Here is a 27788-nt window from a genome sequence, read left to right on the forward strand (position 1 = left end):
CCATCCAACTTCGTGAACACTCAAGTCCACTCGTCATAGGATCGAGGTTCTTCCCTCCCGGTAACGACCTGTAGAGGCAACCAGGGGGCTACCCCTTTCTTGAGGTATGTTACCAGGGCCTCGTCGTTAAACCTGGTCAGAGGAGCATATTCGTTGAAGCGAATGAAGAAGTTGGCGAAGCTTTCCTCCAGCATCTGCTTCATCCAGGCCAATCTCCTCCTTGCCTCGTCCGCCTCGTCGATGGGTCCGAATTTGGAACCGAATTCTCGTTTGAACTCTGTCCAGTCTTCGAGACAGGTGTACTCTCCCCTCAGTCGTTGTCTATTCAACGTGTCGAAGTGGGAGAGTGCGGCACCCGTGAGATGGCTGGCTGCCGAAGCGCACTTGTCCTTTTCACAAGCATAGATGGTAGGACGTACCCCAAACATCCTTTCCAAACTGAGGACCCACGTCTTCCATGCAGACCGGTCGTCACCTGCGAAGCTTTCAATCTTACCGACGTTGAGCTTCAACTCAATAGTGATCCGATTTTTCTCCTCGTTGCTCTCCCACGTATTCCGTCCCTCCTTGGGAGGTCTAGGAGCTGCCTTACGGTGCCAACCTTGTCTTGGATCGTAGTACCAGGGTTGGTCCGGGTCATAGCGTGTTGGAGGTACTTCAGGAGCTCCAGTGGGGAGCTCCCCTCTGTCGTCTTTGTTCCTCCCACCCTTCCTACTTGACCCAGTGTGTTCCCCTTCGTTGGAACCTTCGGAATCATTATCACCTGGTCCTCCCGAGGGTGGTGGAGGGGGGCGCCTCCCCCGCTCCTTCCCACCTGTCCCCTGTGATCCCGTTCGCCCTGGCTTGGGGGTCTTTCTCGATCTCTGGAGTGATTTGAGAGGTGTGGGGGAGGTGCTCTGTTAGGGGGTTTAAATCCTCCTCTGTCTCCTCCACTCGCAGCTATTCCACCGTCCTCCAACGCGTACCTCCCTCCCTCTAGTCTCACATACTCTCCAAGCTCTGCTCTTTGCACACGAGCTCCCCATTCCTGGATCCGCCTCCTGTCTATACTCGGGGTGGCAGGTAGCGGGGCTGATTGTTCCTCCTGAGGGTTTCCCTCCCTAACCCCCATAGAAGTTCATCTTGTAAAGGGTATTGGCTCCGTAGCTTGCCAACTTCTTGGCTGAGGAACTACAGGAGATGGACCCCCCCTCGTGTTCTCTATCATTTCCATGGGCGCTTGCCCAAATAATCCCGCCGTGTTTCCTGTTTTGGAAGGCGGTCCACCAGTCGGTATTCCCCCCGCTGCGAATCCTTTCCTTACTTCCCGGAGTTGTTCCCGAAGTGTCTCAATGACTCGAGCCTGTTGTTGGACCATTACTATCAACTCTTGAGAGCGTGCTGATTCGACGGCCATGCCAGGTTGGTTCGTCCGAGCTCCTGTTACAAAGGGAGTTCCAAAAGGAGCTTCCTGCGGGGGTACTGCCTCCTCATGAACTACCAACATCCTTCGCTGGTTTGGACCCCTTTGATTTTCCGCTCCCACTGCCTGAGACTGCATTGATACTGACCCTTGATAGGGTATGACTGATGGATTGCTTTGTCTTGGAGGAACGTGTACAGGGTTGGGAACCAACCGAGCTGTCAGATCTTGTCCGGAGATCCGGGATGAATGCTGCTCGCCATCCATCCTTACCTCGCCAAACTGGTATCGCTGCATCGAAACTGGAGTTACCAGTTTTGTTTGCAGGTCAACTCTGGGGGGAGGCGTCAAATTTTGAATGAACGTATGTATGGTGGGGGAGGTCCCTGAGCGTAACTGAGGGCTCCTCGTGGCCGTATTACCGGGGTTATGGACTTCAGGAACTGTCGCGACGAGGCAGGAAGCGGGAGGCAGGAGGTCCAGATATGCCTAGGAGCGACAGTGGCAGAGCGAAGAGGCACAGAAACAAGCACAAAGCACAGATGAAAGAAATAATGATCTCGAACAACAGTGGGATAGCGTCCAAGGCCAATCACACCAGCAATCAAAAGGGAATCTAGTTGCCCAATGACCAAGTTAGATAGGTAGTATCTAAAAGGATACAAGTACTTGCCTAGTTGCCCAATGACCAAGAGGTCGAGATGGGGAACTAGGGCCTGTCTACTGTCCTTTATATACTACTCTTGTCTACTGAGTAAGCGATTGTAAATAACGATGTGATATAGAACAAGAGTGAGGAATCAATATATACGAGTAATAATGAGTTGATAATGAACCATAATGAACTAATCGATGAATAAGGATAAGTTGTATGGAAGCGTACGGAAACAAATGGAACTAATGGGATGATCGTGTGATGAAGTACAATAAACATGTAAAAACAGATTGATGGGAACACACCGCGCTGATGGCGCATCAAAGGGCGCATCATGAGACTTCATGACAGGAACCTCGTTATTTCTGGGCGATGAATGTTTCTGCCCCAGGAAACGTCCATCAGAACCGCGGAGCTGCTCCTTCTGGTCGAATTGCTCCAAGGGGAACTCCCCTGCACATTCTGGTCCGCATTGAACCATATACAAGGTTCCCCGATTATCCGCGACCAGTCTGCAACGGAATTCTAAGGCCCTTTCCAGATTCGATCCAGAAAGTTCCTCCGACAGCATCAGGGTGTCTGATTCCGCTAATAGAGTCCGGTGTCGGGTCTCCTGCAAACACAGCATCGCTTCAGACTCCTCATTCCTCACCAGAAGTTGGTGCATGTGCCTCATGGGCGTGTACGTGTACACCGTCTGTCCGCTACGGACCCGGACAGGACTATCTTGATCGGGCATCGACTCCACTGGGGCAAGGAGGTGAGCCATGGTGTATCTCCTTCATCTACGATTTTTTGCAGCGATTGCATTAGCATCCTCGTTGTTTTCTTCACCGATTTTGGCTGCTGCCGCCGCTAGATTCGCGTTCCGAAGGATTTGGATCGCCTGATAGTTAAGGATGTTGACCTTCGAAGGGGGGGGGTTCAAACCGTACAGCTCCTGTTCTGTAATTAGATGCTCGATAGAATATTCGTAGACCCGTCTCACCACAGAACTCTCTCTCTCTTCCGTGAGTGTGAGGGAGGAGGGGAAGTATTCCCCTCGAGTTTCGAAATGCTCGTCCGTAACGTGCCTCTGCCTCTAACAATTCCAACATCCTTTCTGGATCCAAAAGGACGTTGTCCAGCCAGAGAAAGTCCGATTGATTCGCCTGGGTCATCAGCCACTGCTGAGCCTTCTCTGGGAGGTCTATTTCCAGTTGGGTTCCCACTGTTAGGAACTGTACTCGTAGGTCTGAAAATTTAAGATCGTCTCCCAATATTTCGATCCCCATTGACTCCAGGACTTCCCTTAAGACCATAGCTACGTCCTCCGGGAAACACTCCTGGATTCTAATGACATCTTCTAGTTGCAACGTCATCTCTGAGAATGGTTGCACAGGAAAGTTGATCCTGCTATGATGTACCGCGTGTGTACGCTCCCAGCTGGGTGTATTCATAGCCGGACTCCTCAGGAGGCTGGAGAGTGAACTTCCTCGTCTCGGGGGAGGAGGGTTAAGGGACTGTACGGGAGGAGTCGGTAACCTCCTGGAGGATGCCCGAGATTGTTCAGATGATGCTGGCGATACCCTCCTCTCCAGGAGTTTCTCCTGCTGGCATAATGTAAGAGGTTCCTCACTTTCCCCTTGTATCCTTTCTATAGCGGCTACTTGGCCGCTGACTCTTCCTCCTGCGTTCGAGGCTGATTCCATATCTAGCTGCGGTACCGGCCCAGGGAGAGGTCCTCTCGTTCCCCAAGTGGGGGAGTAAGTGAAACCTCCCATGGGGCTACTGGCATTTTGGACGTAACCCATGGAGGCGGAATATGAAGTAGAGGAAATTCTGGACAGTCAAGTTCAGTGGAAGAGGTTGAAATACCTGGTTAAGTGGAAGGGTTACGACGCAGGGCACAATTCCTGGGAGCCAGCGCCCAACCTCAGCCGTGCTCCAAAGATCGTCCGATCCTTCCACAAGAAACATCCCACAGCAGCAAAGGCTTGACCATCGAGGGCAATGGTCGTAAGAAGGGGGGTAATGTCATGAAGTATGTAGCCCCTATCATTTTCCTTTTCTCACCGTTTCGACGCGCCTTTACTTGTATGATTACATCACCACCAAATCCCATCGATTACTGATCCACCTGACCCCCATCATCGATTACCAATCCACCTATTACCCTTCTCCTTCTACTGGCTTCCACCACCTTCTTTGTTCCTAAACTGTATAGTATTACATCGTCATTTCTCGCAGATCGGATTATGTATATAAAGCCAACCCCTCACAGCCTGGTCCCTCATCTTGACCTCTCTGTCATTATCTTGGGACCAGGTATGTGCTTACTTATTGTTACCTATGACTACGATACTCAATATATCTCTGTCATTATCTTGGGACCAGTCTGTCTCTGCTCTGCTTAGTCGCTCCGCATTATCACTCTGCTCAGTTGCTCTGCCTCTCTGCTCCGCTTAGTCACTCCGCCGTTGCCGCTTTGTGACACCTTCCTTTCTCTTTCACACAAAAACGAGGCAAGCTCGTTATCTGGAGCCCACCGCGAGGGGTGGTTTTGAAGCTACATTTAGCTTGATAAATTAAATTGAACGTTTGTTTGGATTATATTCGATTATTTGGTAGAAGTGTATTGATCTTTGTGATACCATTTCTGTGAACTGTCAACATTAGTTCATCAGGAAAACCACGTACTTCGAAGAATTCAGAAAAAGCAGGAGTATTGACACCGGAAGAATATCATAAAGCAGGAGTTGTATTTGGGAGATCTACGTTTGGCACATCAGCTCGAACATCCCTATTAAACCCTACGAACAGTATTTTGAAGTTATACTTTGCCGGGTAAGCGATCTGCGCAAGTTACGTACAAGTTCTGCGCTGAAGTCCGTGCATAGTTACGGCAAATGCTAATGGCCCAACTCGAACGACATTACAGCTAAATGCAGTACCGAAGGCGCGCGTGGATTTTTGCCGAAATTCGCCGGATTTCCCAAAATCATCGAGGTCAATCTTCCATCGCAAAAATATCCCTCAGTTCTCACCCGATTGCCTTCAATTGAGCGAGAGACTTGGTTCTTAGAAGGATATATATATTTGTAATGTATCATCCATGGGGTTAATTTCAAATGATATGCTCTGTTCTATGTAGACTGACACGAAATACATACTACTCTTTATTCCAATGTTATTATCAAGGTTTGAAGTCACTTGTATTTGCTGAATTAGGCCCTCAGTGTGTGTAAATACTAGTATAAGCAAAAAACTGGAATGTAAAGCAGTTCTACTGCATAAATGGCACCGTGTGGCTGCTGTGGCTTGTTTTTTTCCGTGATCATCTAACTCTTTCTCACCTCCCCATGGCCCGGAGAGGACATTCACGAATCAGACGACATTACTCTCGCGATTTGAAGCTTGTTGTGGTTCACCAATCCTTTGTATTGGGGTATAAATCCACAAAGATTGCGATACAGCTGGATGTACCGCTTCGAGTTGTACAGCGAATTTGTCAGAATTGGAGAGAAATCAAAGATGTGTGTAGGGAAAGAATGAAGATAGGCCGATCACCGTGGAAATGTTCAGTGGAGATGATATAGAACTTGGACAAAAATCCATTACCAGAGAGATTGCCCATGCACGAAGCATACTATATGAATTTTTTGTATGATTACCTTGAATATCAACCTTACACATGATATTGGGTCCACATCTCTCACACTTCTTCAGCGTTTTCATCAATGCTTCGGTATATTCCTTCTCCTTTGCTGTGAAAAGTCTGTCTCCATTCTCCTCGTCATCTCCGACATCATAGGCCCCATCACCCCCATCGAGATTTGGAAGTGGAGACTGAGCTTTCTTTCCTCGGCCTTTTGTTCTACCAGCAGTACCAGAGCTAGCGGACTTTCGAGGATTTTGGCGCGCATTCAGAGCAAGGAGGTACTATAATACAACATGCTTTTGTAAATAATCAATTGCAAAATTGCAAAAGAATCCTACCTTGCTCGCTACAACAAGTGTAACATCTAACGGCATAAGATGTTTTGATTTGGGACGGCTGTGGTGAGTCCGAATGATATCTTCTAAGCATAGTATCCAATCTGCTTCTGTCCGGAGTGAAATCCCACTGGTACCTCTCGTAGCTCCTGGCATTTTGTAAGAAAGGCTCGGCTTGACATGTACTTTCTCGCAGCTAAGGGTTTTGTACACTAAATTTTTGAACTGTTCAAATGATGACTGGGTATCAAGAGAGCGCCGTTCAATTGGATCCTCAGGATTGACAGCAGGAATGAGGAGATGAAATACTAAGTATTGAATTAGCTATCAATGGTTTTATACCAAGAGAATGTAAAATACGCACTGAGCTTTTGCGGGACTGAATCTTCATTTTGATGCTTCTGCTTCTTCCTGTACTCAGCAACATCTTCCTCCTCTTCGTCTCCATTTGAGTATTCATCCTCCACCTGTTGCTTGACTTTTGGCTTCCCTTTCCTGGTTCTATGGGATTTCGCTACTTGTGGCAGCTCTTCCTCATCAAGTTCGTCAACTTCTTCCTCTGACTCTATGGCTCCATGGCTGATTTCGATGTCACTTTCACCTGAATAAGCTGGAGTCGGCTCCTTGATTTCCATTGGCACTTGATTCCGGTTCTGGATGAGATGTTTGGCTCTAGCTTTGAGCATGATCGCCCTTCCCTCTGCAATCGCAGCTTTTCTGATAGCCTCTACATTCAATTCTTTGTAAAAGCAAGTGATAATGTAACATTCTTCCACGTACTTTTATCTATGAGTGGAGGAGTAATACTCCTGCTCTTTCTCCGCTTCCGGCCTTTGACTACAGAAGAAATTCCTGTTTAACGAGGTTGAGAGACAGGCAAGAATATAACACATATAACTTACCGGTACCTGTATCCTCAGACTCTAACTGATCTATTTCTGGTTCTGATTCTTCTAGTTCGAGTTCTGGAGGTGAGTTGAGTAAAGATTCCACTGCTTTTTGGACAGTTGATTTTCCAGGTATTCTGAGGCGTAGAGGTGAAGTTACCTGACTACCCTTACGGTTATACTTAGGTGGGTTCTTCTGGGGACTCGAGGGTGTTTTGGTAGAGTTCTGCATCATATCTGTGCCATCACCCTTTGTGGCACGCAAACGAGTACTTCGCCGCCGCCCAGACATGATGAGAGGTAAATGAAGGAATTGTGCCAATGTGTTCACATTCGAAATCACAGCCTGTTTTCACTTCTAACTTCTGAAACTTCTGAGCTTGAGCAACACTATATGTAAGTCATTTCTTTAGCATATACAGAAGACGTTGGAGCTCAAAAATAACATTGGAATCAAGAGTAGTATGTATTCCATGTCAGTCTACATAGAACAGAGCATATCATTTGAAATAAGTACAGTAACCCCATGGATGATACATTACAAATATATATATCCTTCTAAGAACCAAATCTCTCGCTCAATTGAAGGCAATCGGGTGAGAACTGAGGGATATTTTTGCGATGGAAGATTGACCTCGATGATTTTGGGAAATCCGGCGAATTTCGGCAAAAATCCACGCGCGCCTTCGGTACTGCATTTAGCTGTAAGGCATTGCAAGTGTGCTCTGGCTTAGATTTTGCAAGCATTGAATCCAGATTACGACACGCACATCTCTAGGTACTGCCGGTTTCTTTCTTTACTTCGCCAACTTACACATTGCCATTTACAGACTTCTGAGATTATGTCCTTGCGCAAGCGCTCCTCCAGCGACGATGAAGGCAAGGCACCAAGAAAACGGCCAAATATTTTGCTCACAAGCTCGGATAACGTTGTCGAAGAGAAAAATGGTAGTGATAATAGGAAATTGGATCGCTCTGAGTCTCTCCTTCTTGCTCCTCTGCTCACTGAGTTGCACCAAATATTTGTTCCAGGAGCTCTCCCGCCTAGGTTAACAGCTTTTGCGAGTGTTGATCTATCTATCTTGGCGGAGGTGCTCAGACCATGCTCAGGGTGCACCACTCTCACCAATTGCAACGCAGGGACGGGTACCTGCCACGACTGCTACACCAAGAAGGAAGTTTGTTCAGTGCCTACATTCCTACGGTACTGGATCTATTCCGATCGCACTGGACTTACGTTGGAGCAAACTTTGTTCATGATTACGAACTATGGCGACCACAAAACGAAGAAAAGCTTCTGCCTCGACAATACCGTGTTTAGCAACCATCTCCGTCAAGTCGTCGAGAAAAGCCTTTTACCCCCGCCCCTCAATACCGGTACTTCCGTTTTGGGCGATTCTCCGACGGATTTGGAAAACCGGGTGAAAGCTCTCAACCTTCGCCGCTCCCCTGTAGTACGAACCGTGCACGCACTCGAAAATCATCGACCGCGTGAACTCCTCTCGAGGGACTTGTTAACGCATTCTCAACCAAGTTCTTCCATGGCGCAGTCTCACTGGTTATACTCCAGGAGTCATACCGAGCTCATTTCTCCTATTCATGAAACACCAGTTCGAGTTATTCAGGCCGCCGGTCACAGACATTTTCAGTTCGTGACTTCCACTTCATCGTCACCTTCGGAGAATCCATCTTCTACTCAGTGTACCCTTTGTTCCCATTCTGATGCTAGATTTTCGGGGCCTCCCTCTTTGTCTAAAGTCGCTCCATCGTTAGATGAATGTGCGGTTCAGGCGCCGAAAAGCTTGAACAAGGCTGGTTCCACTTTATTATTCGACCTCCTTCGGAATCCACGCTCAATAAAGAGTGCTCCACCCTTCTCGTCTCTCAAAGAGAGTGCTCTACCTCTTCCATCTGTAGTCTCTACGTCCATTCCAAAGAGTCATTCTATCGACTTGTCTGCCCCGTTCCCCGAAGCCGTTGGTGTAAAGGCGCACAGCGACCAAACTCGTGTGAAAGAGCTTGAACAACTTCTGGCTTGGGCTCGCGATCAATTTCTCACCGAGCGCGATGGAGTAGAGGCTCATGACCACATTAGACGAGAAATTATCCAGATATTTGCAAATTCTGTACGCCAAGCACATGCGAGTGTTGATAAACTCCGACACGAGAACGGGAAGATTGTGCGTGTCATGCTCAGCAAGGTACGCTTTTGTCTCTCTTAGTCATCTTTAGCATACTGACGGTACACTTAGACTTTCGGAAGCCAGCTAAAAAGTTCTGAGCATCGTACTCCTCGTGAAGTAGAGGACGTTCAAGCCGACATGTTGTCGAGAGATTCGCAGGATCCGCCGTGGCGCACGTCTCTTCAGAGTAATGTGCCGAAATTCCCGGAGCAACATGGGACTAGCATGGAGTTGCAGGGGTCGCATAAACAACGTAATACCGAGCGCGATGCTTACGAAAATAAGCTAAGAGAGTTGCCTATACGACGCAGGCTACGGGAGTCGTGCGAGCAGCACAAGGAATTGACTAGATGTGAGATTCTTGAAGGCATACTCAAGGAGTTGAACACCCAAATCGAATCTCTTGAAGAAAGGTTCAAGGAACTATGCAAACAGCGGGACGCTCTCGGAATCAGTCTTGAAACTTCCCGTGCATTGTTGTTTCTCAGGCAGGAAGTGATTGCTAGGCAGGCACAAAATATCAACACCTTGAATGAACATATCCAGGAGCAACAAGTCACCATCTCAAAGCTACGACGACTCGGGCTCACTTCTAACGGATGCAACGTAGAGAGACGGCCATAGGTGTTACCCAGTAATTGACCTTTATCTCATCATTCAACCAATTCCTTTAATTCCCTGCTGCATTAAATTTATACTACATATGCATCGAATTCAAGAGTAAGTGAATAAGTACCTGGCATCTCGAATTTTAGAAGTACTTTGCCGTGCGTTCCCAGATACAGTAAGCTTTAACAGAATCCAACACGGAGAGTTGCAGTTTTCTAGGTATTCGTGACATGCTCCACGAACTATAGCAATAAGTTAAGTTCTATCTCTTTCAGTACTACGTGATTTGTCTGCCAGAGCGGATAACGCAAGGAGAACAAGGCTTGGTTGGGAAAGAATTGGGAAAGAAGAAGCAAAGATAGATAAGATAAAGTGTTGGAGATTCCTGATTCCGGAACTCCAGACCGCGGTGTCGCGCTCTCTGCCGTGCTTGAAAGATAGTACCCCGCGAGGGATCATTTCGGGGCAGAGTGAAGGCACGTCGAATCCACGATCTCCTCGAAGTTGAACATTTAGCATGGCCTATGTGCGATACTTCTCACCATCTGTCACGAAACATCCATAGATGAATTATCCAGTCTCTCACTGTCAGCACTTACTCGAGCCGGCGTTGATCCAAACGATTTCAGGTTCCCGCAGACGCTTCTGACTATGTGGAGCTGAAAACGGATCCCTCAAACCATTCGCCGACTTATTAATCGGTCACGCGAGGATGCATCATCCGTTGGTATTCTTCCGTTCTTCTTCGTCAATCTCTGCCAAGTTTTATCTTTCGTTTGTTTTGGAGGATGATCGATTAGCACTTTGCATCGGTATCAGATGCCAACCGTATCGTTTCGGTAGTAGGTACCTCCAACGCAGACACGACGCTTCCTTGGAGTGTGATCTTCCTCGGAATATCTACAGAAGAGGCCCAGGAACCAATCTCGAACTTCAGAAGTGCGCGTAGTTTCTCGATGTTCCTCCCGTATGCTGATGTAGTTCCTCATTCAGAGAGCGAGGTTCCTTCTACTTCACAGAACTGAGGTTATGGATGACCATTGTGCGGCGGTCTCTGGTTGTCCTCCTATTCTAGCCAAGTTTACTCTTCTATCCTTAGTTACCCATCAAATGATGGTCGCCGGTCCATTTGCGAAAGGTTCGCGACGATTCTTGTAGATGTTGCGGATCGAAACATTCTATTTCCGAAGTTGTGTCATCAGCCTGCCTCAGGGGGATTATTGACCGTCAGCTCTGTCGAGTTGAAATGTCCACTAGTTCAACTGGTCGTTGATTCGCTGATCTTCGGGCTTGTCCGCTGGAACCTCGACACAGACCAAGTCTCTCAGTCCATACCTGAAGGAGAGGTACCAATGAATAATTTCGGTCCCGGGATGAACTCTGGGAAAAATCTGCTCTCGAGGACGCGTACAACTACGCCACCTTTGTTCCGAACATTACCAAGCTCTGGGAGGTCTTCGAAAGATGACTCGGCACACTGGTCGAAGTATTTTACTTTGATTAGATTCATTCTGAGTTGTTGCACGTTTATTGCTCTTGCAATTGGCTGATCGCTCGCTGATCATTGGTTCAATGTCCGTGCTTACGAGGGAACTAAGAACCCCAAACGTCAAATGAAAGATCGCATAGGCAATCTCATTCAGGGTGCTGACGAAGATGACAATCAGTTTTTCGAAATTAGCCCTCGAGGTGACACCGAGGTACATTATGGTACCGGTGAGTGTTCTTCCTTCCGTCGAGACAATGATCATCGGAGCTGACACATGCTAAGACTTTCTGCTAATAATGCGATGGGCTGGAGTGGGCCATATTTGGCGGTAGACATAGCATGCTCCTCCTCTCTCGCCGCGGTCTATCAAAATACTCGTGCTTTAATGAATGGAGGTTAGTGGAGTAAACATCCTAACAAGTCCGTTCGGCGAGCCTATAAACCTAAGCATGCAATCTCTCAGGATCGCAGGTCTCGCGGGTACCCCACCCAAATCTGTCTATCCCATTCTTGCGCAACATACAAAAAGCCAAATGGAACCTCCTCGGAAGAAGTGAAAATCCGAAGTGGCTGATAAAGACGATACAGATGAAGAAATCAGTGGTGAGGACAACCAGAAAAGACAAGGACAGACGAAGAAAGTCTCTTCGGGTGGGCATAGTGTCTACGCCAAGGTTGCGCGACTGGTATCGACGTCATCGCAGGCCAAATTCCCCGACAACCTTTCGGGCAAAAACTAATCATGAGAGAAGACGAACATGATGAAAGAGGCAGAGGTAGAGAAACCAGAGGACTGCAGCAATCAAAATCCGGAGGAAGAAGAGGACAAAGACGAATCGGAGGAAATGCAAATCGATAAGACTCCGCAAGCGCTTTTTCTACCTGACGGAGACGAAGACGAAAACGAAAGTTCCTTACTCGTAGATACAAGCAATGATTTGTTCATTGCTTCTGCGAGAAATACTTCTTCATCCCCCCACTCTCTCGGTGTCCACTCGTATCACCGCTCCTCCTGCTTGACAAAACATCTGAAATGATTGATCTGACATTGGATGAAAATAACTATCTATAACTATTCCCTCCTTTCTTCTGATGACAATCACTTTCAATCCGAAGATGAGCTATTCATCGTCCAGAGGTCATTCGCACCGAAGTTTCACAAGCGTCCGTCGGGGATGGACGTCCCAAAACTCGCGGAGCGTTGGGCGACCTTATGTCCTACCTTGCATGGCAAGGGAACTCGTCAATAATAGAAAAGACATCCGCATTTTCGTTGTCTGATGACGCAGGAGCGTCTGCCACAGATACACTGACCTCCGAAGCTGCTCTTTCCCGAGTTATCAGCAAGGAAGACTTCAAGGAAATAGAGGTACTGGGTCGATTCAACCTTGGTTTCATTATTGTGCGAAGATAGAAGAAATCTGGGATAGAACGACAATTAGAAGAATCACTTTTGCATGATTTGATCATCGTGGATCAACATGCAGCAAACGAGAAATACAACTTCGAAACGCTTCAGCAAACAACAAACATCGCAAGTCAGAAACTGTTGCAGTATTTGTTCATTGTATAGTCCATAGGATTATTGCACTGAGAATTACCTACACCTCGCCCTTTGGAGCTCACTGCGTCTGACGAACTGGTTGCGTTGGTTGCGTTGGAGAATCTCGACGTCCTACGACTCAACGGCTTCGAATTGAAAGTAGTTAGCGATGCTCAGGAAGATATTGGAATGGTCGATGACAATCCTTAAAGCCACATACATCGGAAACTCAGACTTATTGCTCAACCTGTCAGTAAAAGTACAGTATTCGATATGCGCGGGGAGTCGAATTAACTTCTTCAAACAGGGATTCTGATCAAAATCATGTCAATCATTGTTTGAGATTTAGAGGAACTCATTCAACTGCTGCATAACCGTCCGACGGGACAAATGATAAGATGCTCTAAAGCACGAGCGACGTTCATCGGCCCTTTGATGAATGTATCCCAAAGACTTCAACATACGCGCAGCGGTAATTTCCTCTCGCTGAACATTATTTGGCAGGACAGCAAAGACATCAGGGTCAATATCGAGCTTCAACAACTCGTTGGCTGGAACGTTCCAAGATGCGAGGTCGGGGAGTTTCGTGTATCGATTGTACTTAGGCTTTCGAGGCGACAACGATGAGCGCCGAGGATCTGATGAATGCTGTAATAAGGGTGTCATCAGCAGGCATGCGAAGATTTTCGTTGATGGACATTTCATCACAGAATTGGTTCCAACGTAAAGGACCTGCTCCATAGGATTGCTTCGTTGAGTCTGCCAGCCCTGCGGAAGTAGCTTTCTTACCCAATTCAAGGATCTCAGGTGGGTAGATTGAAGATATCAAGGTACATTTGCTGATAGTGAAAGGAGTGTCCCAGACCTGAAGACGGTCTCTCGCACGAACATTGGGGTGCAAAATATTCGGAGTGATTGAGTTATTTGGCAAAGGTTTACGAGATGCAGGAGGAACAGGCGGGTGTGAAGAAGGAGCAGGGGTAGAGTGGAAACGACGTCGGAGAGAAGGCAAAAGGTCGCGAGGGAGAATATTCGAAGGTTTAGGTGGTTTGACATGATACGGATGCATAGAGAAACGAGTACGGAGTGCAAATTGGGACTTTCGAGTGATCAATGGGCGTGGGACATTGGCACTCGCGACTGAACCTTCAGCCGCAAGAATGCGAGTGTCACTGTAGAATAAATGTGAGTTTGCGAAGGGTGAACAAAGAAATTTTATGAACCTCAACATGATAGGATAATATATTAGTGAGCTCATCGGGGAGCTGGAATTGTAATGGAAGGCGATTGTCTTGTAGACCCAGAATTCCACGCGAAATCGGGTCAGCAGGGTTGTTGGCGGATTCGATGTAAATAAGTTCAGGTAAAATGAAAAGTGGGCCAATGATGGCACATGTACGACATATGGACATATTGATCCAGTAGTTGGGACTGCGAGATTTTCTTATAGCACCAATTGTGCCTTGGTTATTGGAATGAATGAGAAGGCGGGTGTTACTGTAATCCATGGATTCGAGGAAATATATCAAAATTTCGACTGCAACTGTTTCGAGCCAACAGATATCATGGCCCTCAATTTTCCAATCATTGGCCAGATGGAAGGCAGCCCATTTGCCTCCAATAATGATGCCAATACCCCAGTCAGCACCCTCGAAGTGAAGTGGACCCCACCGCCCACATCCACATAACCAATTGAAAAAGGTCATCACCAACCGTATAATACAGTCCTCAAGAACCACATCTCCGCGTCCTCGACACAAAGGCAGACCTCGATGCAATATGGCCCTAATGAACAACATCCGCACTGTGGTCTCGAGTTGAGTGTGGTGTTTTATTCTTACCCTTTCGTGCTCTATTCTGGAACGAAAAAGTGGAAAATGTCAACCATGGGGGATTGAGCAAGAATATGGTCTATTTGAGATATTGATATTGAGCGAGGATATATATCTGATAAAAATATGGTTATCTACAACACAAACTTAGTCTTTGTAAAACAATATGGTCCTGACAAACCGCATTTCAAAATAAGGGCCCGAGCAAACAATAATCTGGAGAAGTAGTTCACGTTAACCATGGACTGAGTAAGACGCGAATATTATTATATAAGCTACGTACAGCCGGCCGTATTGTTTATCACTGCTCGCGGTACCCTCTTATACAGCCCGCCTTCTAACGCCTACCCCGCTATAAGCGAGACGCAAGTGATAGTTTTACCCAATCCCATCTACGAAAAGATTAACATGTAAAACACAATCATGATGTTCTGACATACATCGTCCGCAAGAATGGCACCCTTTGCCTCCTGGGGTTCCTCGAACATTTCCTTCTCAGTCACCGCATATACCCCAAAATCCCGTCCATTCATCCCAGTCTTGTGTCGTCGCCAAAGAGAAGAAAAGGTACCATTTTGACCGGGTGTTTCTCGTTCCCTTTCTAGCAGGAACGTAAGCGCTTTTTTCTGGTGTGGGTACAGTGTTGTCGCTATTTCGGGTGCTAATGAAGAGAATGAGCGACCTAAAGATGACACAGGATAATGTTCTGACCCGGTTCAGTCTCAGGCAACTGATCACCGCCTTTTATGCTCTTGAAAACTTCATCGACCTGACTTCTCTGCACTTCCACACTCTTTGCAGATACCTGAGACGATGTCCATCGCGAAGCGTTATTTGAAGAGTAAAGCCTATTATTGGCGTGCAGAATTTGATTGTGGCCGCCGGGCGGGGGATTATGGGGATTCAAGTAAAAGAGAGGCCCGTATTTCTGAAGATCATACGGAGGGGTAGGATGATCTAACAGTAGATTATTCTGATACACAAATGGTCCAACGACGTGAATATTCCCTTTGGGGGTGAAAACGATCATTTGAAGAGGTAAGATTGGAAGCTAATGCCTTGTTTAGACTCTACAGTGCAGAAAGCGATGAAAGAACGCACATTAGGTGGACCTTTCCGCACTTTGGCCTCTATCCTAATCAAGCCTTTCCCCAACAGCCCACCTAGATTTGTGGCAACTTTCTGCTCGACAACTCCAAATGAATCGCAAACACCGGTGGCAGGAATATTAGTCGGAATCTTAATGTGAATCGTTTCAGAGCCCTCAATCTTCGACGGGTTGTGTTCATACTGAAGCCTAAATTTCGTAATGTCAATAAGCAATCTCGCAGCCGTTAGATATCATCCTTACCTGACTGGAACCCAGGAAGGTTCCATTGAGCCAGGTTCTTGAACGGTGTAAGGGACAGGATAAAGAACAAGGGCTGTAGCTGAGAGTTGGCCTATACATATAGCTGTTCTGGCATCCAAGTCTGGAGGCAGATGGTTCCCATTCTGGAAAAGATACTGCTGAGGAGGTGGTGGCGGCGGGAGAGCAGGGGGAGGAGGCGAAGGTGATCCTGTGAGATCTATGACATTGCTACCCGATGGTTTGAGGGAAGGACGGTATTCAGAAGGCTGAGGATGCATTGGTGCTGGCGCCCGAGGAGGAAAAAAGGCAGGAAAAAAGGAAGCTGAATTGGAAGGTCCAGCAAACGGAGGCTTACGCCTGTGTAGCATTCTGTTTGCTCCGAGTATCATTCGGGCTTACTAACGGTCTTTTGATTAGTCTATAATAGACTTCCACCTGCGGTGGTCAACGGGACATGTAACTTACAAAGACAGTCACCGGATTATTCGGGCAGAATTCAAAGCTCGTTTTTCCTAGTACATACAACATACATATGTATAGACCTATCGAAAGATAATAATACCCAAGGTTTCTAAGACCACCCGAGCTTATACCAAGCCTCCCTTGCAGCAAATTCCTTTGCCTCCTGTTTAGATTTACCCATTCCCGTTCCCTTGAGAATTCCGTTCACTTTGCATTGAATAATCCACCTCGGCGCGTGTGAAGGACCACTGCAAGCTGCAGGATATTCTACTGACACGCGTCTTTGCGTAGCTGTTTGATTGAACAGCGGAAGAAATGCAAGGTGAGGCTGGGCAGGTGAAAGCGGATTCGAAAAGGGCTTGGTGGTATCAGGATATTGTGGTTGTGCAGCAGGAAATACAGTCGGCGGCATAAACAGTGATGAGGACGGGTGGGGCTGAGCAGCGATAGGTATAGGCGGATCTGCCTTCACTTTCTTTTGAGGAGGACTGTGGTGGACATACGGTGGAGGTTTGGCAGTGGAGTGCACGAGTTCCTGGGGCGGCGCACTGACTTCGGTCGTTGTGGAAGATCGAACAGGAGTGTTATCATGAGTGAGCCCATCGATCCAACGTTGAACGGGTTCCAGGCCTTGTTCCTTATAGATGCCGCCCACATACGCAAAGAATAGTGTTCGGGTTTCCTGTATATGTACGTTCGAAATGGTAAGTCGTCAACAAACAATGAGTGTGCTGCTAATTCACCTCGGGTGACTTTAGAGTAGGTATTAGCTGCGGAGCGATTCTAACCTTCTCTCTCAGGCCATACATCGAAACCCAGCCATCCAAGTTTTCCTCAGAGAGAATATCCTTCCTCTGTGCCTGCACCAAGCGTAAGCTTTTGTGATTATCGCTTCCCAAAGGGATGATCAAGAGCGGAGTTGTACCAGCATTTCAAGACCCGATAGGACTGGTCGGCGATGGAACAAAGCAACAGTGATCGCAGTATCCAGAACTGTAGCTCCAAGTTCTGCCAATCGTTCATTGTCGAAATTTTCGAGGGCGTCGTCCTGTCTGCGTAATGATCTATGAGTCAAAACCTGTAACAGAGTGTCTCCGTTGATTTTGGGTAAAGGAGGGACACCAGAATGAGAGATCGATTGGTCGGATTGTTCGTATGAACTTCCTCGGTCGCCTGTATTTGTTAAGGACCAGGTGCGCTTCAGAGCAGTTGAACTCATTATTGTTGAGGTGGACATGGAGAGAGAACAAGTTGTTTGGTCTATGTATATTTGTTTGCACACTCTTCAGTCATAATGAACTACTAGTAAACAGTCACTCAGTCTATGAACAGGTCTTTCTTGACAAACAGCACATGCATCTGGCGGAGTATCCTGCTGTTTCAATCTCTTAGATTCAGGCTCGAAATGGGATGGAGACAGTGAACGTTTCGGGGTTCCGGAAGAGATTCCGATGTCACTGTGATGAACTGTAGTAGTACTAGCAACTGGCGAAGGAACCTGGAGCTGTTGAGGCATGATTTGAATGCCATTCGAAGGTCCAGCGCTATTGACTGCACTCGCACTTGCATTATTCTGAGTTTGCGCTTGACGGGGAGGTAAGGGAACTGATTTTGCTACAGCCGGTTCTTGGCGTCTAGGTGCAACATGGCCTTGGTTTTGCTTTGTCGCCAATCCTGAACGAGGAGACCTGACCGGATAAAGCGGTTGGCCGTAGATCATCATTGCATGTCCTCGTCTACGGAGGACTTCGTCGATTGAGTTTACAGCAGCGCACTGCAGATACCGACTCGTCAGGAGCTTTCATGACATCCGCAAAAAAACTACATACCCTTGTTTCATACGACTCATCTTCCACATGCATTACCAGCATCTCGCGGTATTCAACTAGGTTTTCGGATGACTCTGTCATTGGACAGTTTCCAGGACCGTGAACTTGACTTTGATTGAATAACGAGATGTAATGAGAATATAAAAACATACGTTGGCTACACAAACCACACGCGCTAGGTTCGTTCGCTGCCGGTAATGTCTTCAAAATCGTTCCTTTGGATTTTCCCTTCTTGCTGTTTATCGGTGACGCTCGGAATGTTTCTTCCACTATTGCATCTGGCTCATCGTCGGAGGAATCACTAACATGGGAAATGCGGTCAGAGCCATACATCGAGTCAGCGTCTGAGCCGGTTCGACTACGATTCTTTTCCGGAATGTCGATATCCAAAGCGTACTTTGAGGCTAAAGTTAGGGAAAGATACGAAGATGATAAGTCAAGAATCTCACACTGGTGGTAGTTGCAGCTTTACGACGAGTACTACGCCGACCTCGTTTTCCATGTTCTTCATCTTCCTGTGCTTGTTTTTTGGCTCGCTCGTCATTGATCCTTTGAAGAGGTCGAGCCCAGGAGTCGACTTCAAACTGATCTTCATCGGCGATTTCTTCTAGTTCGTCTTTGTCCGCGGTCCAAATCTTTGCAAAAGAGAATGCAGCACCCTCCTTTGGAGCATTCTCTTGGTCTCCTTCTTTCTCGGTTTTGGTGATGAGGTTATCAATGTCCGCTTCTGAGTCTAGGAAGAGATTAGCAGGGATTCAAAGGAGATCTATCTACTACTCACAGATAATGTCCCGGGAGTTTCCATTCGATTCATTGAATAATTGTTGAGCTCCATATGTAAGGATAGATTGAACGTTTTCCCCCGCGGATTCGTCATCGTCCATCTTTTGCACAATAAGATGATCTAGTACGAGCTTTTTCTTGCCGATCTGCATGATACGTTCTGTGGGACCAAATGGTTAGTGCATATACAGTACGGAGAGAGAAGGGAGCATGAGTGACCTTCCGCAGACTCCTTGACCATCAGCTTGAAAACTAGACAAGTTTTCTTCTGCCCGAATCGATGTGCACGCGCTATTGCCTGGATGATATAAGTTATGGACCCTCTTAAATACAGCACAATCCAACCTGGAGATCTTGATGCGGATTAAAGTCAGGATCGAAGATAATTACGGTGTCTGCAGTCTTATAAGCCTAGATACGATGATAATAAATGGTTTATATTTACAAACAAATTAATGCCAACGCCCTGGGAACGTTCTAGTTTAGCGAAGCAACAATATGAGAAAATTTTCGCTCACTCCAGCACGAGTGGTCAGTAGATAGACGAAAATGTCGGAATTCGGCCGATTAAACTCATCCATTCCTTTTTGCCTGTCCGTCCCTTTCGTATTTCCGTCCTGCTCAGGATAAATAAAGAGACTCCGGGATACATCAGATGCTCACCAGACGAAGGAACTTATGTCCTTCACCGACCAAAAAGTCTTCAATGATATTGAGCGCAATAACAAACTATATGAGGTCAACAAAAAAAGCGCTACTAAGAGGACATAGACCCCTACCTGACTGAAGATGAGCACTCGATGTCCCCGTACTTTCAGTTTCGGAAGAAGATCTTTAAGTAGGCGTAACTTAGCGCTGGCGTCAATCAATTTCTCATGCGTTTCCTTAGGCGTCAATCCGCGAGGTTCGATGTCTTCATCATTCAAATACGGGTGTTGGAGACACCTACAAAGAAATTCGTTGGTCAAGGAGAAGAAGTGTGGTTATCAATGTCAACACGAACTTGCGCAGCTGCATCAACATATTTTTAATGGTCGCTTTGCGAGAATGAGGATTTGGGCCAGTTGGTTGCATTAAGCCTTGCAGTAGCTCGAGATTGTGACCTAAGTTGGAAAGAGTTGGAACTATAATATGGACCAGCTCGAAAAAGTAGCACCTACTTAGAATTGAACGATAGACTTCTTTCTGAAGAGAGGACATTGATACCGGAACTATGACTTCATTCTGAGGGAGGATAAATCGATACAGTAAGAGGATATACGAAAATCACAGGCAAACCTTTGGAGGTAAATCAAGGACTTCACTTTTGATGCGACGAAGAAATTAGGGTCTCAGCCGGTTATGCAGATTTTTGATAAGGTCCTCATTGAGATCGTCATATTCTCTTTCAAGGGCATCGAGATCGTTCCACTCGATGGGGTCCAAGAAATTCATGAGATTGAAGAGTTCACGCATATTGTTATTGAGAGGAGTCTGCAGAAGGTGTCAGTCAATACCACCTCGACAAGAAAACAGACGCCTACCCCGGTCATAATGATACGATGTTCAGTGTTCAACTCATTCAGCTTCTTAAAGAGAAGACTGCTGTCGCTTTTCACTGTGGTTGTATCAACAGCAGGTCAGAACTTGAACAAGAATCAACCTCACAACGTTGCCCCTCATCAACGACCAACACCTTCGTTGATAGATTGAGTACACAACGCATAAATAGAGGAATAAGCAATCACCTCCCAACGTGGCTGATTTTTGAAAACAGTACCAAAATCTTTGGGATTGATGACCGCTTCATAAGTACTACAGCTCTGACTCTATCCTTAATTCCGTCAATGGATCCCGGGATTTCTTTTCTGGGGCCTTCCTTCCTCTCGTCGTCTTTCCCTTGGCACCTTCTGCAGTACTTTTACCCATTTGCAGCAGCTTTTCTTCTCTCTTCTGCTTCTGAGCCGCTCTGGCAGCATTGAATTCGGCCTGAAGTTCCTGTATAGATTTAGATGGAGGCCGTGCGACAAAGTTTACTGGGGCCAATGGATACTGAGGTAAAGGAAGAGCAGTTTTAGGGGATTGCAGGAAAGAGGCGAGAGATTTGGTTTGAAGAGGTGTCAGATCTTTCACCCTACATTTGTCGTGTATCTGGAACCGGGTGCATAGTCGATGCGAAAGGTGAGGACCAACTCCGTATATAGTCGTAAGGGCAAACTGAATACATGCGTTAGCATAAGGTGTACAAAGCAAAGAAAAGGCATAAGAACGAACGCGAGCGAGCTGGTTATCAGGTAAATTTATACCGAGATTGTGGACCATGGCTGTGGTATGTCAAGATTCTGAAGTGCGCGCGAGAAAATTCGCACCACTCGGACCTTTCCTTCCAACCATCACCACTCCACACTTTACGATTATCTCTCATCCCATACCCAACTTATTCTATGGCTACCAGTAAAGCTGAAGGACGTCGCGAAGACGCTCTCGCTAAAGAATGGGAACGAATGCGTGAAGAGTTCGAGCGCCAGAAGAAGAACCTCATCGACGAAACCGAAAAATCCCGCCCTTCGTCCCATCGTTTCGTCAGTCAGAATGATTCTATGGAAGACTCGCTCAAATACAGTACCGTTTGGCTCGTACATCTCGAGGAATTTCAACAAAAACGAAAAGAACTCGAGGAGGCGAAAGCAAGCTAGAGAGGCAGCACGCACTAACGAGCTCAAGTATGTGCTTTCTTGCTTTGTGAACAAGATCAGATGGCTTATAGGACATGGAGAATTTCTTGAGGGATGACATAAAGAAGGTGAAGAAGAGGAAGAAGGCCGCTAAGGCGACGTTGTCTTTTGCTATGGACGATGAAGGCGAGGGGGAGGAATCTATCAGTAAAGCTGAGTCCGAGCCGCAGTCTGCATCCAAGGATGAGGAGGATGCAGAGGGTGATGGTGATGACGAGCGGGCCAAGAAACGGAGCAAGTTTCGCAAAAACCCCAACGTCGATACCTCGTTCCTACCTAACAGAGAGCGAGAAGAGGCGGAACGAAAGGAACGCGAGCGACTAAGGCAGGAATTCCTTCGGAAACAAGAGGAATTAAAGAATGAGGATATAGAAATCACGTATTCCTACTGGGATGGAAGCGGACATCGGAAGAGTGTTGTGGTGAGCTGCAGCCCCGCTCGTCTTTCCGCTTTTCTCGGGTCTAACAAGCAGTTTGTACGCATGAAACCTCCACCGCGCTCATTTGATAGTGTAAGAAAGGCGACGCTATCAGTACCTTTTTAGACAAATGTCGACAACAGTTCCCCGAACTTCGTGGTGTCAGCGTTGATAACCTGATGTATATCAACTTCAAGGTTGGCATTCTACTCTTTACTCTCTGATCTATGTACTCTCGCTAAAGTTAATATAATTTCAGGAGGATCTTATCATACCTCAAGTAATTACCCTCTAAATCCCTGCATTTCCGACATGAAACAACTAACACCGTTTCCCTTAGCATTACACTTTCTACGATTTCATAGTCAACAAAGCCCGTGGCAAATCTGGATCTCTGTTCAACTTTGACGTCCATGACGACGTCCGACTGCTTGCTGATGCGACAAAGGAGATGGATGAGTCGCATGCTGGAAAGGTGGTAGAGCGCAGTTATTATCAGCGCAACAAACATATCTTCCCGGCTTCTAGATGGGAGGTGTTCGACCCGGAGAAGAATTATGGGAAATATACTATAGCGTAGACTCGCTTATGAGTATACATACTGAATAATACTGTACTACTGAGTATCAGATATTTGGGATGAACAGTTGGAGTGATAGCAGTGATCTGGAATCTTCTTCCGCTATAACCTTTGACCTTTTTCTCAATGGCTGGTACAGGAGCTCGAGAAAACGTTTTCGCCACTCGTATGGCACTCACGAATACCAAGCTTCGTCTCAAAGGAGCACAAACTGGTCATTCACTGCTAGCGAAGAAACGAGATGCATTGACGACACGGTTCAGGGCTATTCTCAAGAAAGTCGACGATGTGCGGGTTGGGTTGGAGCTGTAGCTTGTTTTATCTCGATGGTCGCTCACACACATATTGAACTTTCAGGCCAAGAGAAAAATGGGCCGAGTAATGCAGCTGGCGTCGTTGTCGATGGCGGAAGTCACCTACGCGACAGGGGATATATCATATCTTGTTCAAGAACAAGCTAAATCGGCGTCGTTTAGAGTAAAGTCTAAACAGGAGAACGTATCGGATGTTGTGCTTCCTGCGTTTGAGGTCGACCGGGTGTCGGAATCTGGTGTGTTAACGACATCGCATCGCAACTGAACGAACTCTCATACCTTCTGTTCTTTCTTTCTTTCTTTCTTTTGGTAGACTTCAACCTCACTGGTCTCGGTCGCGGCGGACAACAAGTTTTACGAGCGAAATAAGTATATGCCAAAGCCATCGAAACGCTTGTCATCCGTGCAGGAGTTGATTCGTTATACCTCCTTGACTGCAGGAAATATGAAGCCTTTGAAAAGGACTGCGCTACAGATTACTTACCGCAAGCAAACTCCATCCAGGAATGCAGCCTTGGGTTTGAATTGGCTTTGTCCGCTGGTGCCGTGATTCTGATTTGTGAAATGAGCGACTGCACTGATTTCTGAGAGCTTGACGAGGAGAGTGCCGTCTTTCAATCGAAGATCTTTGGTGGTGTTGCTGCCGGCGCTATAATTCGATTTCAAAGGTGGGCTAATCCAGTGGTTCGAACCAAGGCGGGACGTACCTGACGTTCCCATTGGACGCGCATGCTCTACGATAATTGGTTCCAGACCAACAGCTCCTCATTGCTCATCTGGGGGCTATTAAGCAGGTGCTATGTGAGTAACAATGCGCATGAGAAGCTTCGAGCAGAGTTTGACTCTGCAGAACCTAGTAGTACAAGAGCAGAGTAATTAAGACAAATGCGAAGCAGAGTACTATAGTCGCAAACATCGGCAATCACACGTGACGGCATTTGTCTTTACACTTGTACTACTACGTTCTGCAGAGTCAAACTCTGCTCGAACGCAATTAACAGACCATTACACGGGCCAATCTTATCCACAGGTACGACCGACGGTCATCGGAACCCCGACTCTGAGATTTCTATGATGGATACGACTTTTTTCGCAACCTAATCCTCCCAACGGGTAAACTCTCATCTCATACTCATGTCCACCACCGAATGCTTTATATAGGGTATAGCTTTGAGGATCTTTCACTGTCAACTGTGTTGTCATTCGAACGTCTCCCCCTCATCTCATCTCTTAATTTTCAGAAGAGAACCGACCTCCGATGGCACGATGTCAGATCAAGAATGTGAGGTAGCGTACATATATTGCTCAATGTCGTCCTCTCTCCAGTGAAACATCGTGCTTGAAAGAAGAATCGTCACTTAAGAGGATCGGTTGAAAGTACGTTTTATTCATACAAGTCTTAGCTCTCTCTGATAGCGTCACTTTATCGTTAGGCCGTATCAGTACCTCCTAGCATCGTCTATCAAAAAGCCTCAACAGTGATGAAGAGACCCCATACGTGAAGCGCGAGGAGAGACGAGAACCGGGAAACCATCGAACTCATGCTCTCAGCGTTGAATCGTTTGTTTTATTTGTTGACGGCGATCCTATAGACGGAATGAGGGCTTTATCGGTTACTCCTGCGAGAAACGTATGTGGTTGACTATGAAATGATCATACATTGCATTCTGACTTTCACTTTCAGGATTTACTTTAAACGAAATTGCCTCGGGAAACATCCCGTCATGTATATATGATTTCCTTTTCAAGCCGGGAGGGTCTGCTTTGACCTCCCAACAACATATGTATCTTCAGTCTATGTTTTTGTCTGCCCCTCCACGAACGTAGCGTTCATTCTTACAATAATGTGACCCGCGCCCATAATATCTCGAGATGGTTTATGTAGACGCAAATTCATTCAGAGCACAATTGCGTTCTTCACGAGATCGTTGGTGATGTCGTCGAAAATTTGATCCCATCGAATAGCACTGCTATAGAACAGGTACAAATTCTCGCACTTCCTAAACCTCACCCTTCATCCCCTCTGGCTGCCTAGACACTATTTTTTTTTACCACCCTATTATTACTACGCGCCGTCGCCATCGTACCGCTTCCGCTTGCCTATAGCGCGTTAACGAGGGAAATTCCGGTTACAAACCGTTTGTTGATGACGCTTTTTCTTCACGGCCGACTTAAACGCCTCTTTGACCCACTCTCACGCGTCCCGCCTTTTGCTCCATCTCACCGCGTCTGCGCTTCCACTCAAACGTCAGGACTTTTCAGCGGTCGGACATCGCCAACGTTCGCCCGTCTGTAACACGCCTCACCCTACGCCTCATCCCGACGTGTCTGCCTGCAGGTGTTTCCCTTCAAACACCAGAATCTCTCAATATCGGTCTCATCACCGCGCAGACTTTAGCCTCATCTTCTCCATTCTTCCTCCTCACTCAGCACCTATGCGTCGATCCTCCGGGGAGCTACAACAACGTTACGATATGCGAGAGATCCGGGTGATTTCAGATGCTGATGGTCCAGGATATCTATACGCTTACGTCGATGGTGATTTCTGGAAAGTGGGAATGTCGAACGACTCTGTACGACGTCAGGAGGAGTGGGATAAGGAGTGTCCTTGCTCATGGAGAAAATGGTTTCCGCCTATCCGGGTCGCGAACAGACGGAGAGCCGGTGAGCTTTCTTAATCATGTTTCCTGTTCATCTCATTGGTCTGTTCTAGAGTCCTTGGCGCATCTTCTGCTTGAGATGGAATGTCTTGACCGCCCGCGAATTTATTGTCAAAACTGTACGTATTTGCACTTCACTTTCTCAGTAGATAATCCTATATATGTCTAAAATACAGGTCAGCGAGCGCACATCGAAAAATTCGTTTTCTATGGACCTTTGCACATCGTCTGGACCACGATTGTTTATCCGATCTTTTTGAGGGCTGCTGTTTCGTGAAGGTACGTGGTTGTTCACTTTCTAAAGCATTTTGGTTGACATTTTGATAGTTTAAGTAGATCATAACATCAAAATTGTGTCTTCTTGTTGTTAATCTTGAATCTGGAAGTAATGTCTGAGCTGCAATATGTACAATACACAGACTAAAAGATGGGTGTCTGTGACTTTTTGGTGCCAAACGAGTGAATACTTATCAGTTACAGTAGAATCATCTAGATACGAACCAGCGGAACAGGTCCTCAACGGACGAACAATCAGATGTACAAAAATCTTCAAGCAGAAAATCCTCAAGTACTTGAAGATCCTCAAAGCCTTTCAAGCTTCAAGATCCTAAATTCATATACATGTATATTTCGAGTAGATGTATCAATAGAATACGATTGTCCTTCGTATGTCTCCAGCTCAATGCATCACATATACCGACACGTCACGTATACCGATATCCTCAATGCCATCCCGACATCAGGGACATCCCGACCTTTTGATATGTCGACTCGTATACCGATATCCTCAATGCCATCCCGACAACGGGTACGCATAGGCTCTGGGAGGTTTTTCAGAAAAACCTTGCCTTTTACACGAGGCGATTACTTGTATAATATTTGAATTTTTCCTAGCGAGAATTTCAAGCGATCATTCAGTATAACATTCCAATTCCACCTCCATCTATTCTATTAGAATAAATTAAATGACATTCAAGTAATTGGGGCCACTAAAGTCTGAATAATCGGCACGAATTTTGTGATAATTTCCTTAAAGAGGCTCGTTGTAGGATATGTAGAACATAGAGTCATAAAGATAGGTAACATAGAGCCAATATGTAAACTGATGAGTCTGTGGTTTTGATCTTGTCGCCTGTAGCGTATGATATTACGCTCGTTAGTCTTCGTCGTCGCTTGCTTCCCCCGTAATCCTACTATCCTCCTCCTCCCAGCCTACCTCGTTTCCTCCTTCAACTGTTGCATCTTCCAGCCTCGGCTCCCTAGTTTGCGGTGTTAGTTGTCCAGTTTTCTCAAATGTTTCGCAGTTCCGCTAGTGCCTCGATTCCTTCCTCGGTTCCCAGTATTTGCCCTAAATCATACATCCCATAGAAAGTCTCGATAGTTGTCGTATATTTCGCAAATTTGGATGATGTGATCTCGAGTTTATTACGAGCACCGCAGGGGCACTGAATTGATTCTGTTGGTACGAATTTGGCGTAGTATTCACCGAGGAAAGCATGTCGGGTACGGCAGTATATGAGTCGTCTGTGGACTTCTCTTGGGGTGTTATTGAAGTAGTGTCTTTCCAGCGTGATGGTTGTCCATCTGCCAAAGCAAATCCTCCTCGAGGGGTTCTGCGTGCGTGTTCCTTCTTCCAGTCATCCGGAGCCTTGGCTTTGGCTTGTCGTTTGGTGTGAGTGAAAGTGTGAAACGTGGGTGCCCAGAGTTTTCCCGCTTCTTTTGCTAACTTGTCCGCTCTCTCAATACCCTCTATATCATCGTGTCCTGAGTAGAATTGAGTAGGCATTAAGCATTAGGTATTGAAATCGACGTCCGCCACACTGCTTTCTTTCGTGCAACTATAAGAGAGATGAGCCGATAGCTTCGAAGAAACACACCTTGGACGGTGCCACCAAAAAGTATAGCACGTCATCTCTTCTCTTTTGCCCCATTGCATCGGTTCTGGGACAACTCCATCTGACGCTCTCAACAACGATAGAGCATGGACCTGCCACTATTTCGTTCTCTGGTCATAACGTTGTTGAACAAACGAACGTTAACGCTGTCTGATTGCGTAGTTGATTAATCAATGCATTATGTGGGGAAATGGAGAATAACTGGG

The 27788-nt window shown here is 46.6% G+C and overlaps 14 protein-coding genes across 14 annotated transcripts; 6 read left to right on the forward strand and 8 right to left on the reverse strand.

Moving 5' to 3' along the window:
* Positions 1-5653: 5653 nt before the first annotated feature.
* Positions 5654-7211, reverse strand: C8R40DRAFT_1065305 (uncharacterized protein; the record flags this gene model as incomplete). The annotated part of the gene is made up of 6 exons (XM_046225649.1): positions 5654-5685; positions 5711-5978; positions 6036-6340; positions 6397-6759; positions 6813-6884; positions 6935-7211. The coding sequence occupies 6 exons, from the start codon at positions 7209-7211 to the stop codon at positions 5654-5656; spliced, it is 1317 nt and encodes a 438-aa protein (XP_046091289.1).
* Positions 7212-7761: 550 nt separating this feature from the next.
* On the forward strand, positions 7762-9726 carry C8R40DRAFT_1165104 (uncharacterized protein; the record flags this gene model as incomplete). Its single annotated transcript, XM_046230632.1, has 2 exons — positions 7762-9120; positions 9172-9726. The coding sequence occupies 2 exons, from the start codon at positions 7762-7764 to the stop codon at positions 9724-9726; spliced, it is 1914 nt and encodes a 637-aa protein (XP_046091290.1).
* A 1080-nt stretch (positions 9727-10806) lies between these two features.
* C8R40DRAFT_1065307 (uncharacterized protein) lies at positions 10807-11417 on the reverse strand (the record flags this gene model as incomplete). The annotated part of the gene is made up of 3 exons (XM_046225650.1): positions 10807-10889; positions 11047-11188; positions 11298-11417. 3 exons carry the CDS (start codon positions 11415-11417, stop codon positions 10807-10809), a joined length of 345 nt encoding a protein of 114 aa, XP_046091291.1.
* A 1065-nt stretch (positions 11418-12482) lies between these two features.
* C8R40DRAFT_1191159 (uncharacterized protein) lies at positions 12483-13372 on the forward strand (the record flags this gene model as incomplete). The annotated part of the gene is made up of 3 exons (XM_046233052.1): positions 12483-12738; positions 12796-13027; positions 13087-13372. Exons 2-3 carry the CDS (start codon positions 12913-12915, stop codon positions 13368-13370), a joined length of 399 nt encoding a protein of 132 aa, XP_046091292.1. The 5' UTR covers positions 12483-12738; positions 12796-12912.
* On the forward strand, positions 12516-12917 carry C8R40DRAFT_989619 (uncharacterized protein; the record flags this gene model as incomplete). Its single annotated transcript, XM_046236710.1, is given in 3 exon segments — positions 12516-12602; positions 12618-12738; positions 12796-12917. Coding segments are annotated over 3 exon segments (330 nt in total), but the record flags the coding sequence as incomplete, so codon positions are not given.
* A 5-nt stretch (positions 13373-13377) lies between the features above and the next one.
* On the reverse strand, positions 13378-14449 carry C8R40DRAFT_1191161 (uncharacterized protein; the record flags this gene model as incomplete). The annotated part of the gene is made up of 1 exon (XM_046233053.1): positions 13378-14449. A coding segment is annotated over exon 1 (624 nt), but the record flags the coding sequence as incomplete, so codon positions are not given.
* A 284-nt stretch (positions 14450-14733) lies between these two features.
* On the reverse strand, positions 14734-16250 carry C8R40DRAFT_241897 (uncharacterized protein). The gene is made up of 6 exons (XM_046234468.1): positions 15927-16250; positions 15677-15872; positions 15287-15626; positions 15016-15236; positions 14859-14967; positions 14734-14791 (listed from the first exon to the last, which is right to left on the reverse strand). Exons 1-5 carry the CDS (start codon positions 16202-16204, stop codon positions 14920-14922), a joined length of 1083 nt encoding a protein of 360 aa, XP_046091295.1. The 5' UTR covers positions 16205-16250; the 3' UTR covers positions 14734-14791; positions 14859-14919.
* Positions 16251-16410: 160 nt separating this feature from the next.
* Positions 16411-17607, reverse strand: C8R40DRAFT_1243211 (uncharacterized protein; the record flags this gene model as incomplete). The annotated part of the gene is made up of 3 exons (XM_046233586.1): positions 16411-17070; positions 17132-17242; positions 17314-17607. The coding sequence occupies 3 exons, from the start codon at positions 17605-17607 to the stop codon at positions 16498-16500; spliced, it is 978 nt and encodes a 325-aa protein (XP_046091296.1). The 3' UTR covers positions 16411-16497.
* Positions 17608-19101: 1494 nt separating this feature from the next.
* Positions 19102-19548, reverse strand: C8R40DRAFT_997523 (P-loop containing nucleoside triphosphate hydrolase protein; the record flags this gene model as incomplete). Its single annotated transcript, XM_046236791.1, has 5 exons — positions 19102-19160; positions 19220-19298; positions 19346-19402; positions 19446-19466; positions 19519-19548. Coding segments are annotated over 5 exons (246 nt in total), but the record flags the coding sequence as incomplete, so codon positions are not given.
* Positions 19549-20794: 1246 nt separating this feature from the next.
* C8R40DRAFT_1033758 (uncharacterized protein) lies at positions 20795-21301 on the reverse strand (the record flags this gene model as incomplete). The annotated part of the gene is made up of 3 exons (XM_046223365.1): positions 20795-20847; positions 20899-21196; positions 21254-21301. 3 exons carry the CDS (start codon positions 21299-21301, stop codon positions 20795-20797), a joined length of 399 nt encoding a protein of 132 aa, XP_046091298.1.
* Positions 21302-21328: 27 nt separating this feature from the next.
* Positions 21329-22783, forward strand: C8R40DRAFT_1079411 (XAP5-domain-containing protein). Its single transcript, XM_046227042.1, has 5 exons — positions 21329-21615; positions 21747-22136; positions 22226-22330; positions 22393-22413; positions 22474-22783. The coding sequence occupies exons 1-5, from the start codon at positions 21424-21426 to the stop codon at positions 22711-22713; spliced, it is 948 nt and encodes a 315-aa protein (XP_046091299.1). The 5' UTR covers positions 21329-21423; the 3' UTR covers positions 22714-22783.
* Positions 22784-22839: 56 nt separating this feature from the next.
* C8R40DRAFT_1065311 (ATPase, V1 complex, subunit D) lies at positions 22840-23396 on the forward strand (the record flags this gene model as incomplete). The annotated part of the gene is made up of 3 exons (XM_046225651.1): positions 22840-23001; positions 23071-23263; positions 23341-23396. 3 exons carry the CDS (start codon positions 22840-22842, stop codon positions 23394-23396), a joined length of 411 nt encoding a protein of 136 aa, XP_046091300.1.
* A 2066-nt stretch (positions 23397-25462) lies between these two features.
* Positions 25463-25964, forward strand: C8R40DRAFT_1065312 (uncharacterized protein; the record flags this gene model as incomplete). Its single annotated transcript, XM_046225652.1, has 3 exons — positions 25463-25691; positions 25741-25806; positions 25864-25964. The coding sequence occupies 3 exons, from the start codon at positions 25463-25465 to the stop codon at positions 25962-25964; spliced, it is 396 nt and encodes a 131-aa protein (XP_046091301.1).
* A 1071-nt stretch (positions 25965-27035) lies between these two features.
* C8R40DRAFT_1165112 (uncharacterized protein) lies at positions 27036-27473 on the reverse strand (the record flags this gene model as incomplete). The annotated part of the gene is made up of 1 exon (XM_046230633.1): positions 27036-27473. One exon carries the CDS (start codon positions 27471-27473, stop codon positions 27036-27038), a length of 438 nt encoding a protein of 145 aa, XP_046091302.1.
* Between the last annotated feature and the right edge of the window lie 315 nt (positions 27474-27788).

Source organism: Lentinula edodes, assembly GCF_021015755.1.
Source record: "Lentinula edodes strain Le(Bin) 0899 ss11 chromosome Unknown C8R40scaffold_2, whole genome shotgun sequence".
In the NCBI taxonomy this organism is placed as follows: domain Eukaryota; kingdom Fungi; phylum Basidiomycota; class Agaricomycetes; order Agaricales; family Omphalotaceae; genus Lentinula; species Lentinula edodes.